At 39.6% G+C, this 15,332-nt stretch overlaps 2 protein-coding genes across 18 annotated transcripts in view; one reads left to right on the top strand and one right to left on the bottom strand.

The window, feature by feature from the left end:
* Positions 1-2,112, bottom strand: part of ABHD18 (abhydrolase domain containing 18) — a 37,641-nt gene extending 35,529 nt beyond the window's left edge. For 4 of the 8 annotated variants that reach the window (XR_014813022.1, XM_084972945.1, XM_084972949.1 and 1 more), the window contains exon 1: positions 1,861-2,031. Coding sequence is in view for 2 of the 8 variants with exons in the window: in XM_084972942.1 (XP_084829068.1) it covers positions 1,865-2,024 (160 nt within the window). In the remaining 6 variants the exon portion in view is untranslated. Of the gene's footprint in view, positions 1-1,860 lie in introns of all 8 variants that reach the window. The other 4 variants (XR_014813021.1, XM_084972942.1, XM_084972943.1 and 1 more) reach the window with 2 other exon arrangements.
* The window catches only part of MFSD8 (major facilitator superfamily domain containing 8), a 449,919-nt gene that overhangs the window by 400,694 nt on the left and 33,893 nt on the right, over positions 1-15,332 (top strand). For 8 of the 10 annotated variants that reach the window (XR_014813023.1, XR_014813024.1, XR_014813026.1 and 5 more), the window contains exons 1-2: positions 2,260-2,409; positions 11,435-11,523. The exons of 1 other annotated variant lie outside the window; for it this stretch is intronic. Coding sequence is in view for 1 of the 9 variants with exons in the window: in XM_084972953.1 (XP_084829079.1) it covers positions 2,345-2,409; positions 11,435-11,523 (154 nt within the window). In the remaining 8 variants the exon portion in view is untranslated. Of the gene's footprint in view, positions 1-2,259; positions 2,410-11,434; positions 11,524-15,332 lie in introns of those variants that run through there. One more of the 10 variants, XM_084972954.1, reaches the window with a different exon arrangement.

Consider the following 15,332-nt stretch of genomic DNA (forward strand, 5'->3'; position numbering starts at 1 on the left):
TTTTGCCACCTAGAGTCATCACTTGGAGGCAGCAATGGAAAATAGCAGTGTCAAAAGACCTGGGTTCCTCTACTAGCAGTGTCTGTGACCTTGAGTAAGCCACCTTAAACTATAAAAAAGAGATAATATCTGGTCTAATACATAATATCAAGTTATTTCATTTATATAAAATTTGATTACTTGTTTTGAAATATTTTAAGAGATACAGGAAAAGATTCTTAATATTCTTTTTTTTTTTTTTTTTTTTTTTGGGTCTTTTGTCCTTGTAGGGCCGCACTCGAGGCATATGGAGATTTCCAGGCTAGGGGTCTAATCAGAGCTGTAGCTGCTGGCCTAAGCCAGAGCCACAGCAATGCCAGATCCGAGCTGTGTCTGCGATCTATACCCCAGCTCACGGCAACGCCAGATCCTTATCTTCTTAATATTCTTTTTGAAGGTGGGCTGGTGATGAAAAGCATAGGTTTTATAGTCAGGAGTCCTCTGTTTCTTGGATTCAAGATCATTGCTTATTAGAGGTGTGACCCTAGGCAAATTACTTAATCTCTTACTTTCAAGTTCCTTGTATGCTTGAAACAATCCCACTCAGAGGATTGTTGCAGGGGTGAAATGAGGTAATTCAATAAGTATTCATTCAATGTGCATTTGTTTAGTAATCATTATGCTTATGCAATATTGGTTAAAAGTTCCTTAGTTAAATATACATCTGTATGTTTGCTACAACTGCTACAACTCCAGAGATTTTTTTAAAAAAGAAGCCAAAGACACAGTAAGCCAACATTATGGCAAACAAACAAAAAACTAATTTTACCCATGTACTTCTTGGACCAATCATAGGAATCTGATATGTTTTTGTTAGCTGTTACAAATTTGCAAGACTGAATCCAAGTACACAAAGTTAGGTCTGTATTCAGAAGATAATTCTGTACTAAGAGAAAACCTATTTCAAGTTTAGCTGTTAAGTCAGTGGACTGTATCTAATAGACTACACACAAGGTTACAAACAAGACAAAGATCAAAAGTGATGGCTTATACCATACAGTACATAACTAGTATAGGGCCTGGAATAGAGTAAGTGCTCATTTTGATCGAAAACAGTTTAATTTGGGTCCCAACTCGGCCATTTTCACACCGAGTGACTCTGGGTAAGTTATTAACTTTTCTGGGCCTTAGTTCTCTGTAAATTATAAATGTGTCTGCTTTACCTATCCCATAGTTGTGATCAAATGAAATCACATAAAGATGTATCTAGTGCTAACTATGACACACATGACTACTGCCACCAATTAGCTTACAAGTCTGCTTGTAGAGGTAAGATGTTAATATGTAAGCACCAGAAAAGAAACAGCACCTCGATCTACCGAAAACAAACAAACAAAAACAACCCATAACCTATTTTCTAAAAATATTCTCCTTGTGATGAAAAGAGCTGGCCATTGTCAAACTTGTGCTGTGCCTTTTCTAACCTCCAGGTTACAGCAGCAGGCTCTGCTGATTGGTATCTTGCAAGGCTGAAAGCCCACAGTCCACGCAGGCGGCGGTGGGGTTCCAATTTGGGGATCAGCAGGTTAGGAGGGGCTGGAGGACCCCCATCTTCAATCCAGGTCTCAACAAGGCACTATGGGTAAGGGGCCTTTGCAGTTAACCAGGCGAGATAAAGCACAGCGCGTCACCACCTCCACTTTCCACAGAGGGGAGAGCCCGCCAGCCCACCTCACTCGGACCCGCCCGAGCACTTCCACCCTCCCCAGGGCTCCAGACCCCCGAGTCTCCCGCCAAGCCTTGCGCTCTCAGCCCCTGACTCCTGGCACGTAGGCAGCGCTGCAAGAGGCTTGGGAAGCGCGGCCTGGACTGGATACATACTCACTGGCCGCTGGGCGGACGCCTGCTATCCAGCTAGCCGAGACTCCCTGCGCCACCGATCTCTCCCGGGACTTGTTTTCGGGCTGAACCGCAAGCGCAGCTTCACCACACTCTCCAGGAACTGAGGTGCGAGAGGTAGCGGACAGGGAAGCATAGGAAGGCATACGAACCCTGGGCGGGGCGGCTGTTTGGATACGCCCCCTCTCTGGCTCTCCTTCAGGTCGTCCCTGGAGGCGGAGAGGCGGAAACGCCAGGAGGAGGTTCAGACCTCAGGACCCACCCCTTAACCCTGTCATCTCCACGGCCCCGCCCCGCCCTGTCTTCTTCGTGACCCCGCCTCTGACCTGGCACGCTCCGCCCACTTCTGGTTGTCGGGTGCGCATGCGCACTTGCGGGCCTGTTCTGACACCTTCGGGCCTCCTGGAATGGGAGAGAGTAGGAGGTGTCGCGAGAGTTGACCTCTAGCTTTGTGGGAGCTTTAACTATGGCGAGCTTTGGGGTCGGGGCTGAACAGGAGCCCCTCTTAGGAGACCATACACCAGGAAGCAGGTGAGCGGATGTTGGGGGGAGGCCATCTCACCCTCCTGCGCACTTGGGACTTACGCTTTTCCTCGCGTCAGCCTTAGCTGGTGCAATGAGGGGTGCCTAGGCGGCGGGAGCCGCGGCAGGTTGGGCGAGACCCGGAGATGCGCTTCTACTTCAGAGAACCCGCGTCCGGCTCGGGGCGCCTTGAGTTGGCGGGTTGTGGTGAAGGGGTTATAGAAAGGCAGATAGCCTCTTGGACCTTCACAACAGTTATGCAGCAGCCAAGCAACTGCGCTCTGCATTTGGCCCTTTATTTTTTTAAGTTTTGCATTTGACCCTTTACAGAACTGATCACTTTACACATTTCATAAAAGTTCGAAAATGATGGTTTTAATAGGTACTTGAAAATAACTGGTCTTAGTGTTCAGTTAATTGCCTGCTAACTTCTTGATACTTTTTTAGCAGATAAACCCAAGACGAACTCACTTTTGTCCTATGCCAAATGTATAAATACTTATTTTTAAACAGTTAAGGGACGAAGTGTATTTTGACCCTTACTATTCTGATTATTCTGGTTCTAGTTTATGGACTGTGATTCAGAATTGTTATAGTTTGTTTCTTACTAAACAGTGAAGTATTTTCACCTTTAGGAAAACGGAGCTAAGAATCATTTTAAACATAATTATTAAATCAAGTTAATTAAGTCACAGCTGAACTTCAGCTGTCTCTGATTCTGTTAATTTTTTGCTCGTTTATCTCTCTTAAGCACCAAACCTTTTTTAGAAGTCACTTTGAAACCATTTGGAAAATGTATTTCTCTGGTCCTTGATTTACTAAACAATATATGGAATGCAATTTTATTTACATTTTATCTTGAGATCATTAAAATGAATGCCAGTGATGAAATATGTTGTAGCAAAGTGACATCCAGCCAGCCTAAGGAGGCATTTGGGCCTATTTACTTCTATACTGATTTGTTCTACACTGCTATAATTTTCACCTATGCTTTTTAGTTTTTTTTTTTTTTTTTTTTTTTGCCTAACTGTTCTTCATAGACTATTCCTTATCGTTTTTTGTTTATTATTATTATTTTTTAATCTGTTGTTTGTTTTACTGTCTGCAAACCTCTCCTCGCAACTTTACACGGGGTGTTCTGGTTTGCTGTGCCTTTGAAAATCATATATCTAACTAAGCTTAATAGAATTGTGGGTAATTAGAACCTGGAAGTTGTGATTGAAAGATAAAAAGAATTCTCCTTTTAATTGAGTTCATGAGCTCGAGTGCATGGACTTTGTGGCTTTGGTTTTCTCACCATCTTTTTGGTCTTGCTATTTCTTGGTTTTCCAGATAGATTTCAGGATCTATCCACTGAGTTATGGTTAGGAGTTCCCGTCGTTGCTCAGTGGTTAATGAACCCGACTGGCATCCACTAGGATTTGGGTTCAATCCCTGACCTTGCTCAGTGGGGTAAGGATCTGGCATTGCGGTGAGCTGTGGTGTAGATCGCAGACACGGCTGGGATCCCAAATTGCTGTGGCTGTGGTTTAGGCCGGCTGCTACAGCTCCAATTGGACCGCTAGCCTGGGAAACTCCATGTGCCTCGGGTGGGGCCCTAAAAAACAACACCAACCAACCTACCCCCCCCCAAAAAAAACCACATTGAGTTATGGTTAGATGTGGTCCTATGGTACATTCTGTTATCTTGTCCAAATGAACCTACTTTAAAAAGGGATTCATTTTTGGTGGGGATGTGGGGAGCACGGGGTGGTTTCCTGGCTCGGGAACGTCCATATGCTGCAGGTGCAGCCAAATAAATAAATAAACTTTTTTTTCTTAGCTTCAGTTATGTCCAGGCAACTGATACTCATTAGGGCCCATCTAAATTCAGATGTTCTGTCCATAAACAATACCTGATTTAATTCTAGGTTAAAATTTTTAAAATAAAAAGGGAGGATTTTGAAATCAATTCAGTAAGTATACTGCCTTAAAAACATAATTGGATCCCCAAGTAAGGAGAACATATGTAAAACTAATTGGCAAACCCTGTTCACTTTGAGTAAATTGCAAAAACATGGGGCCCAGTTCACCACTAACCTTTCACTACCAAGAAGCTTGGTTCTGATTTACTGATGTGGTGAATCTCATTGAACCCCAATGACCTATTCATAGAGTTTTAAGAGAGCAGGGATTGGCAAACTTTATCTCTAAATGTCCAGATGGTAAATATTTTAGGCTTTGCAGGCTAAGAGGCAAAATAAAAATTATAAGTATTTAGGTAGCAAAACAAATTTCCACATTTTTTTTCTTTTTCTTTTTTTGGCTGCACCTGCAGCATATGGAAGTTCCTGGTCTAGGGGTCAAATCAGGGCTGACCTATGCCTCAGCCAGGCCAAATCAGAGCTGCATCTGCAGTTTCTGCTGCAGCTTGCAACATTGCCAGATCCTTAATCCACTAAGGGAGGCCAGGGATCGAACCTGCATTCCCATGGATACTAACTAGTCGGGTTCTTAACCCCTTAGCCACAATGGGAACTCCTCCACAAAATTTTGTAGTAATGAAAATGAAAATATAATGAGTACAATTTTTTGTAATATAAATCTAATAATGAGAAGAATAGAATTCATTGGGAGTGGGGAATGGTATGTGGTTTAAATAGAATTTAAAGTTAATGTTTTTTTTTTCTTTTCTGGCTGCACCTGGGCATGTGGAAGTTCCTCAGGCCAGGGATCGAACCTGAGCTGCATTTGTATCCTGTGCCACGGCTGTGGCAATGCTAGTCCTTAACCCACTGTGCCACAAGGGAACTTCCTCAAAGATAGTGTTTTCTGTCATCAAATTGATCACAAATATACTTCCGTAAACCTTTCTTAGAGCTCATGAGCTATAAAAAAACAGGTGGTAGGCCAGGTTTGGCCTGTAGACTGTAGTTTGCTGATCCCTCTCTTAGAATATCCTAAAGTATTACAGATGCTTAAAATATTTCTTTGTAACTTTAGGAGTTCCTACTGTGTCCCAGCAGGTTAAGAACCCAAGATAATCTCTGTAAGGATGTGGGTTCGATCCCTGGCCTTGCTTACTGGGTTAAGGATCTGGTGTTGCCACAGCTGTAGCATAGGTTACAGATGAGGCTTGGATCCAGTGTTGCCTACAGCTGCTGCTCTCATTCAACCCCTGGCCCCCAACCCAGGAACGTCCATATGCCACAGGTATGGCTGTGGGGAAAAAAAAAAATTTTTTTTCTTTGCAACTTAGGTCTAGTCTTTGTGAAATAAGTATTACTAGGACTGATGGTCATATGGAAGATAACTTTTGTGTGTGTGTGTGTGTGTGTTTGCGTTTTTCTAGGGCCGCTCCCGTGGCATATGGAGATTCCCAGGCTAGGGGTCCAATTGGAGCTGTAGCTGCCAGCCTACACCAGAGCCACAGCAACGCGGGATCTGAGCGAAACTCCAGAAGATAACTTTATAGAACATTCTAAGTTTATTTCTGTCTTTTTTTTTTTTTTTTTTTTTTTGTCTTCTAGGGCCACACCCACAGCACATGGAGGTTCCCAGGTTAGGGGTCTAATTGGAGCTGTAGCCACCAGCCTACGCCAGAGCCACAGCAACTCGAGATCCAAGCTGACTATAGTAGCCGAGGTTGCTGCAGAGGCACAGGTTTGATCCCTGGCTGGGCACAGTGTGTTAAAGGATCCATCGTTGCCACAGCTGTGGCTCAGGCTCAGTCACTGCCCAGAGAACTTCCATATGCCATGGCTGTGTCTGTTAAAAAAAAAAAAAAAAAAAAGTTAAATCACCTTGAAAGTACAGCATTCCTTCTTTATTCCCTGGCGATAAGAAAGAAGCCTTTGGAAATTTACTATCAGCCATGTGACACAGCTGATTGAATCATCAAGGTTAAGAAAATATAATAAAAATAACTTGATTTAAGGACAGTTGTATTTTGTGTTTCTCCTGTCTCCAACAAGGAAGATACATTTCTTCAACAAAGTTGTACTTTTTTAATTAAAAAGGGGGAAAAGTAAATTTTTTTATTTTGAAACATTTTAAATCTATAAAAAAGTTGAAAAAAGCAGTGCAACGAACGCCTGATTACCCTGTTACTGCTAGCCTTTTCCACACTGTTCAAGTCTCTCTCTACACACACACACACACACACACCCCTCTTTTGCCAAAAGTAGGTTGCAGGCATTATAGCACTTTATCCTAGGTATTTTAGTCAACAACTTGCATCTTTCCAAAACATAGACATTCTTTTACACAGCTGTATCACTGTTACCCACTGTTAGAGGTAGAAAACTGATTCAAAGTATGCACTATACAATCTATACTGATTCTTCCAGTTGTTCCCAAAGTGTACTTTATAGTTATTTTTTTTAAAAGATAGGATCCAAATTGGCCCAATGTTATAAATGAACTATAATTAAAATTTTAAAAAATAAAAAATGATAAAGACAGGATCCAGTTAATGTTCATGTATTGATCATTACATCTTTTTCAACTCTTCCAACCTAGAACGGTGCCTTGACCTTCCTTTTATGTTCTCCCCAACTTTGAATCATTTGGCAAGTCTACAGTTTTTCATATTCCTCAGAGCATCTCACATTCTGGGTTTGTGGACTATTTATGAGTAGAACCTGGTCTACCGGCAAGCACATCTCATGACTTATGTTGAGAATATCCCAGAATATTTTCTCAGGAGGCATTGGATGAGAGGCTAGTCCACTGTTAGGAATGCTAAGCTTGACAAGTTGGCTAAGAGGGTGACAGCTCTCTCTCTCTCAATTACAAAGACTTATGTTCCATTTTCTGATTAGTAAGTACACAGGAGAGTGGTACTTTGAGGCTCCGTGACCTTTCAGCCAGTTGCTTTAGGATTCATTGTTGGTGCTTGCTTTCATCCATTATTACATGGAGAGTAATGATAATTTTCTGCCATCCCTTCAGTATTTAAAGCTGTCATTAAAAGTTTTTTTGGGGGGGTTAATTTATATATAAATATATGAAAAATATATATCAATTTATAGTTAAATTACAATGTTATGCTAATTTTGCTATATAGCAAAGTGGCTTAGTTATACATACATTCTTTTTTATGTCCTGTCCATTATGGTTTATCCTAGGAGACTGGATATAGTTCCCTATGCTGTAGAGTAGGACCTCGATGTCTATACATTCTAAATGTAGTAGTTTGCGTCTGCAAATCACAAATTCCCAGTTCATCTCTATCCCTACCCTCTAAAAGAAGAAAGTTTTTTTTTTTTTTTTTGGTCTGTTGTCTTTTTAGGGCTGCACCCACTGTACATGGAGGTTCCTGGGCTAGTGGTTGAATCAGAGCTGTAGCTGCCAGCCTACATCACAGCCACAGCAATGCAGGATCCGAGCCATGTCTGTGATCTACAGCACAGGTCACAGCGACACTGGATCCTTAACCTACTGAGCAAGGCTAGGGATTAAACCCGTGTCCTCATGGATACTAGTCAGGTTTATTAACCCCTGAGCCACGACTGAAACTCCTAAAAAAAAGAAAGATTTTTGACTAAGGTTCAGATCAAGTCAGATTCACTCAAAGAAACAATTTCATTGCATTTTTCATATTATTTACTTAACTTCCTAACTTAGGTATGATCTGAGCATTTCGGTTATCTGAAAATTTTCAGGCTTGTTTTGATTATTGTTATTATTTTTGACCTCCAGAAAATAGTAATTCGTTCGTTAAAAATATAATAGTTGGAGTTCCCGTCGTGGCACAGTGGTTAACGAATCCTACTAGGAACCATGAGGTTGCGGGTTCGATCCCTGCCCTTGTTCAGTGGGTTAAGGATCTGGCGTTGCCGTGAGCTGTGGTGTAGGTCGCAGATGTGACTCCGATCATGCATTGCTGTGGCTCTGGTGTAGGTTGGTGGCTACAGCTTTGATTAGACCCCTAGCCTGGGAACCTCTCTATGCCTCGGGAGCAGCCCAAGAAATGGCAAAAAGACAAAAAAATAATAATAATAATAATAATAATAATAGTAACCCTGTACTTTAAAGTGATACCAGGATCCAGTGCTGTGGGATTGACTAGTATATAACTTCTGCTGATATGTAATTATCTGTATTATGAATTCCAAATTCCAATATATTGATTTACAAATAGGGGTATCTGGGGTTCTGCTATTTATAGGTATGCATCATTACAGTCCATTTTTATGGAATGACATATCCACTGTTAAGCACTTCATATATATTATATCAGGAACTAATATACCTGGCATAAAGTAGATCTAATAAATGTTATGTTTCTTCTTCCTTCCCTCTCTAACACTTACAATTATGCCACATTTGGAGAAAAAAGTTTCTTTTTTGAAGACTAACAGCTCTAAGTCTATTTTAGAAAATAATCTTGGAGAGTTTCCATTGTGGCTCAGTGGTAACAAACCAAACTAGCATCCATGAGGACACAGGTTTGATCCCTAGCCTTGCTTGGTGGGTTAAGGATCCGGCGTTGCTGTGAGCTGTGGTGTAGGTTGCAGATGCGGCTCTCATCTGGTGTTGCTGTGGCTTAGGCTGGCAGCTAAAGCTCTGATTTGATCCGTAGCATGGGAACTTCCATATGCCTCAGGTGCTGCCCTGAAAAGACAAAAAAAAAAAAAAAAAAAAAAAAAAAAAAAGAAAATAATCTTGGAACATAAGGCGTTTTGTCTGCTGGGCCTGTCTTAATTATTTGAAATCATAATGCTCAAATTAAGGTAAATTTGTTAACTCTTTTTGTATGCATATGTCAAAGTGTAATGAGTACACAAACACATTAAGGTATCACCTGACAGAGGTTAATATATCTGGTTAATATACTTGCCCTTAGTCCAAGTCACAGGCCTATTGGAAAGATCCACTGAATCCGGAGGGTCCTTGGTCTCTCTGTGGTGCACTGATAGAACTTGTCTGGTAACTCATGTTTGGATCAAAGACAAGTTCCAGAAGGTCCCAGGGCAAAGAATTTCTTAGGTCACATCAACCTATCTGGTATCATTTTTATATTAACTTTGCTGAAAGTACCTAACCAAAATAGCTTCTTATAGCAAAGTTAATTTACTGTCATCAAGTAGAACATGCTATAATGATGGCAGTAATTATCCTTCAGCACCTACTATTTGTTTTTTTTGTTTGTTTGTTTTGTTTTTGTCTTTTGTCTTGTCTTTTTAGGGCTGCACCCGAGGTATATGGAGGTTGCCAGGCTAGGGGTCTAATTGGGTCTATAGCCACTGGCCGACACCACAGCCACAGCAATGTGAGGTCTGAACCACGTTTGTGACCTACACCACAGCTCGTGGCAATGCTGGATCCTTAGCCCACTGAGCAAGGCCAGGGATTGAACCTGAAACCTCATGGTTCCTGGTCAGATTCATTAACCATTGAGCCACAGTGGGAACTCCAAGCACTTACTAGTTGTATATTCTACCTGTAGAAGACCTAGTTGTTGTAGCTGGTTTATTTTATTTATTTTGATAAACTTTATTCATTTTGTCACTTTAGCACTTGATTTATAAATTTTTTTAGTAGTTATTTTTTTTCTACTGTACAGCATGGTGACCCAGTTACACATACATGCACACATTCTATTTTCACACATTATCATGCTCCAACATAAGTGACTAGACATAGTTCCCAGTGCTACACAGCAGGATCTCATTGCTAATCCATTCCAAAGGCAATAGTTTGTATCTATTAACCCCAAGCTCCCCAACCACCCCACTCTCTCCCCCTCGGCAACCATAGTCTCTTCTCCAAGTCCATGATTTTCTTTTCTGTGGAAAGGTTCATTTGTGCCTTATGTTAGATTCCAGGTATAAGTGATATCATATGATATTTGTCTTTCTCTTACTGACTTACTTCACTCAGTATGAGAGTCTCTAGTTCCATCCATGCTGCTGCAAAAGGCGTTATTTCTTTATTTTTTATGGCTGAGTAGTATTCCATTGTGTATGTACCACATCTTCATAATCCAATAATATGTTGATGGACTTTTGGGTTGTTTCCATGTCTTAGCTATTGTGAATAGTGCTGCAATGAACATGCGGGTGCATGTGTCTTTTTCAAGGAAAGTTTTGTCCGGCTATATGCCCAAGAGTGGGATTGCTGGGTCATAGAGCAGTTCTATGTGTAAATTTCTAAGGTATCTCCATACTGATCTCCATAGTGGTTGTACCAGCTTACCTTCCCACCAACAGTGCAGGAGGGTTCCCTTTTCGCCACACCCCCTCCAGCATTTCTTATTTGTGGACTTATTAATAATGACCATTCTGACTGGTGTGAGGTGGTATCTCTTTTTTTTTGAGTTGCATTTCTCTAATAATCAGGGATGTTGAGCATTTTTTCATGTACTTGTTGGCCATCTGTACATCTCCTTGGAAAAATTTCTATTCAGGTCTTTTGCCCATTTTTCAATTGAGTTGTTGGCTTTTTTGCTGTTGAGTTGTATAAGTTGCTTGTATATTCTAGAGATTAAGCCCTTGTCAGCTGCATCATTTGAAACTATTTTCTCCCATTCTGTAAGTTTTCTTTTTGTTTTCTTTTTGGTTTCCTTTGCTGTGCAAAAGCTTGTCAGTTTGACTAGGTCCCACTGTTTTATTTTTGCTTTTATATCTGTTGCCTTGGGAGACTGACCTGAGAAAACATTTATAAGGCTGATGTCAGAGAATGTTTTGCCTATGTTCTCTTCCAGGAGTTTGATGGTGTCTTGTCTTATATTTAAGTCTTTAAGCCATTTTGAGTTTTGATTTATAAATTTGTAGCGTGCCAACTATAGCAAATAATTGGTTCCTGATTAGTTTTGCTTTTTAAAGTTACCTTATGTCTCTCAAGTTTCTATGTACAATGACACATAAATACAATCCATCAACATTAAATATGCTTATTTACATATGAATTAGTATAGTAAAAACCAATGTTAGTAAATTATACCTCTATAATATAATTTTCATGACTTTAGGAGAGAGAAAATTGTACCACAGAAAGATTTGCATGTATTGAGATAATTTTATACAACTTTTTTCTTCTTTACACCTAGAGGGGATATTATAGAAACTGAGGAGCATTATAAGAGCCGATGGAGATCTATTAGGATTCTGTATTTTACTATGTTTCTCAGCAGTGTAGGTAAGTATTAGAAATTATACATAATTTAAAAATTCAAATAAAATATTTTAATACTTAATTAAAAAATTTTTTTATTGTGGTAAAAGCCATATAATGTAAATTATACTATCTTAACTATTTCTAAGATCTAAGATGTTTAAATATGTCTGTATGGTTTGGTAACCAATTTCCAGAACTTTTTTATCTTACAAAACTGAAACTTTTTACCCATTAAACAACACTGCTTTCTCCTACCCCCACCCTTCCCCCTGGCAACTACCATTTTGCTCTCTATTTTGATGAAATTGACTACTCTAGATACTTTGTATAAATGGAATCATATAGTGTTTTTTATTCTATGACTAGTTTATTTAATTTAGCTTAATGTCCTCAAGGTTCATCCATGTTGTAGCATGTTTTAGAATTTCCTTCCTTTTTAAGAATGAATAATATTCTGTTGTATAAATTATAGGGGAGAATGTAAATCAAATATACTTTAATTAAAAATACAAAAAATAAATTATAGGGAAGGAAAAACTTTTCCTTCATCTTTTTAGGTTCTGTGGCTGGGACCTTCAACTTAAACAACAGACAGCAGAACAACAGAAGAAAAGAAAAATTTATTTGATGTTAATTTTTTTTGTGTGTTTTTTTAGGGCTGCACACGTGGCATATGGAAATTCCTAGGCTAAGGGTCAAATTGGAGCTGCAGCTGCCAGCCTACGCCATAGCCACAGTAACGTGGGATACAAGCCACATCTGCAACCTACTCCATAGCTTATGGCAAGGCCAGATCCTTTACCCACTGAGCGAGGCCAGGGATCAAACCCATAACCTCATGGTTCCTAGTCGGATTTGTTAACGACTGAGCCATGACGGGAACTCCCTAAAAAAAATATTTTACTGGAGTTCCCATTGTGTCTCAGTGGGTTAAGACCCAAAATAATGTCTGCGAGGATTCTGGTTCAATCTCTAGCCTCATTCAGTGGGTTAAGGATCCAGCGTTGCTGCAAGCTGCAGTGTAGGTCACAGATGTAGCTCAGATCTGGCATTGGTGTGGCTGTGGCTGGTAGCTGCAGCTCTGATTCAACCCCTAGCCTGGGACCTTATATATGCCACAGGTAAGGCTAATGGAGTTCCCTGGTAGTTCAGTGGGTTAAGGATCTGGCATTGTCATTCCTGTAGCCTTGGTTGCTGCTGTGGTGCAGGTTTGATCCTGGCCCCAGGATTTCTACATGTATGGGTAAAAGCAAAAGAAAATTTTTATTGAAATATAGTCGATTTACAATGTGTTAGTTTGAGGTACAGCACAGTGATTTAATTATAGATTTACATTCCTTTTCAGATTCTTTTCTCTTATAGGTTATTATGAAATAATAAGTATAGTTCCCTGTGCTGTAAAGGCCAGGACCTTTACCCACAGTCCTCTTGTTTGTTGTCTGTTTTTATTCAGTAGTGTGTATATGTTAATCCCAGCCTCCTAATTTATCCCTCCCCTGCCTTTCCCCTTTGATAACCATGTTTGTTTTCTGTGTCTAGGGGTCTGTTTTGTAATTAAGTTCATTTGTATCTTTTTAAAAGATTCTACATATAAGAGATAAAATATATTTGTCTTTGTCTGGCTTCCTTCACTGAATATGATAATCTCTAAGTTCATCCATGTTGCTGCAAGTAGTAGTATTTCATTCTTTTTTATGACTGAGTAATGTTCCACTAGTACTTTGATCCATTCATCTGGTGATGGACGTTTAGGATGCCTCCATGTTTTGGCTATTGTAAATAGTGCTACTCTGAACATTAAGGTACATGCATCTTTTCAAATTATACTTTTCTCTGGATATATGCCCAGGAGTGGGATTGCTGGATCATATGGTAGCTATAATTTTAGTTTTTAAAGCAACCTCTATATTGTTCTCCATAGTAGCTGCATCAATTTACATTCCCACCAACAATGTAAGGGGGAGGGTTCCTTTTTCTCCCTAGAATGAAGGTAATTTTAGTAAGGATTATTTTTTTAGACTCATCTTTGCATTGTCTGTCCATGATCAGTGATAAGAATGTTCTCTTCTTCCAAGTACTAGAAAAGCACCTTTTTCAGAGGAAATTTTTAGGCAGAAAGCTAGAGGACAGAATACTTCCTGAATCTGCTGTTAGTTGCCATCAGCTCAAAATTAATCAGTATGCCAAAGAAGCATATTTTAGTGTGGCATGTTCTGTTTCCCTTCCGTATATACCACATTTTATATATCCATTCATCTGTTAATGAACATTTGGGCTGATTCCATATCTTGTCTCTCACAAATAACTGCTGTGAACATGAGTGTGCAGATATCTCGTTGACATCCTGCTTTCAGTTCTTTTCGGCATACATCAGAAATGAAATTGCTGTATCATATGATAATTCTATTTTTAATTTTTTGAGGAACTTCTATACTGTTTTTCCATAGCCGCTGCATTATTTTGCATTCCTGTAACAGTTAGGGTTCAAATTTTTCCACATCCTCACCAACTCTATTTTATGTTTATTTAATAGTACTCATTCTAATTGGCAGGGTTCAAATTTTTCCACATCCTCACCAACTCTTATTTTATGTTTATTTAGTAGTACTCATTCTATTTGGCGTAAGGTGGTATTTCATTGTTTTTATTTGCATCTCCTGGATGATAAGTGATGTTGGGTATCTTTTCATGTGCATAATGGCCATCTGTATATCTTCTTTGGAGAAATGTCTGTGCAAGTCCTTTGCCCATTTTTTTTTTAATTTTTAAATTTTTTAAAATTTTTTGTATTTTATGTCCACACTCATGGCATATGGAGGTTCCCAGGTTAGGGATCAAATGGGAGATGTAGTCACTGGCCACAGCCACAGCAACATCAGATCCGAGCTGCATCTGCAATTCAGCTGCATCCACAGCTCACGGCAATGCCGGATCCTTAACCCACTGCATGAGGCCAGGGATCAAACCTGCATCCTCATGGATACTAGTCAGATTCATTTCTGCTGAGCCACAAAGGAACTCCCTTTGCCCATTTTTTAATCAGGTTATCGTTGTTGAGTTGTAACAATTTTTAAAATATTCTCAATATTAACATCTTACTAGATTTACATAACTATCAGTTCGCAGGTTTTTCCTGTCATTCCAGGACACTTTACTGATTGTGTCCTTTGATTCACAAAAGTTTCACATTTTGCTGTAGTTCAATTTATTTATTTTTTCTTTTGTTGCATATGAACCTCATTTAACTTTTATATTGACACATAACATAAAAATAGTGAAGTGCCAGGAGTTCCCACTGTGGTGCAGTTGGTTAATGATCTGGCTTGTCTCTGTGGAGGAAGTCTCCAGCATTGCTGTAGCTGTGGCATAGCTTGTAGCTTTGGCTTGGATTTGATCCCCAGCCTGGGAAATTCCATATTCTGTGGGGGCAGCTGAAAAAGAAAAGAAAAAAAGTAAAGTACAAATCTTAATTTGTATAGTTTGATGTATTTTAACCTATTAACACTACTTCTGAGAATATGGTTACTCAAAAGTAAACCTTTATGAGGAAAAACATTTTACTATTAAGAACTATAATTGTGTTAAAATATTAAGGAATGAAAATGTATAGAAATTTTCACTGCTATGATAGTTTTTAAAAGAATGTTTTAGGGAATCAGTTTCCCCCCCAAGTTTAGACTAAGTCCATAGGCACTAATTTTACAAGTGATTTATTTCCCTGAGATGGATTTTGTTTGTTTTTATTTGTTTTTGTCATTTTGCCTTTTCTAGGGCCGCACCTTTGGCATATGGAGGTTCCCAGGCTAGGGGTCTAATCAGAGCTGTAGCCA

This window comes from Sus scrofa, chromosome 8, assembly GCF_054392235.1.
Source record: "Sus scrofa isolate SSC_HxYL_T2T_F1_AM1 chromosome 8, Sscrofa_HxYL_maternal_Yorkshire_Landrace_v2.0, whole genome shotgun sequence".
Taxonomy (NCBI): domain Eukaryota; kingdom Metazoa; phylum Chordata; class Mammalia; order Artiodactyla; family Suidae; genus Sus; species Sus scrofa.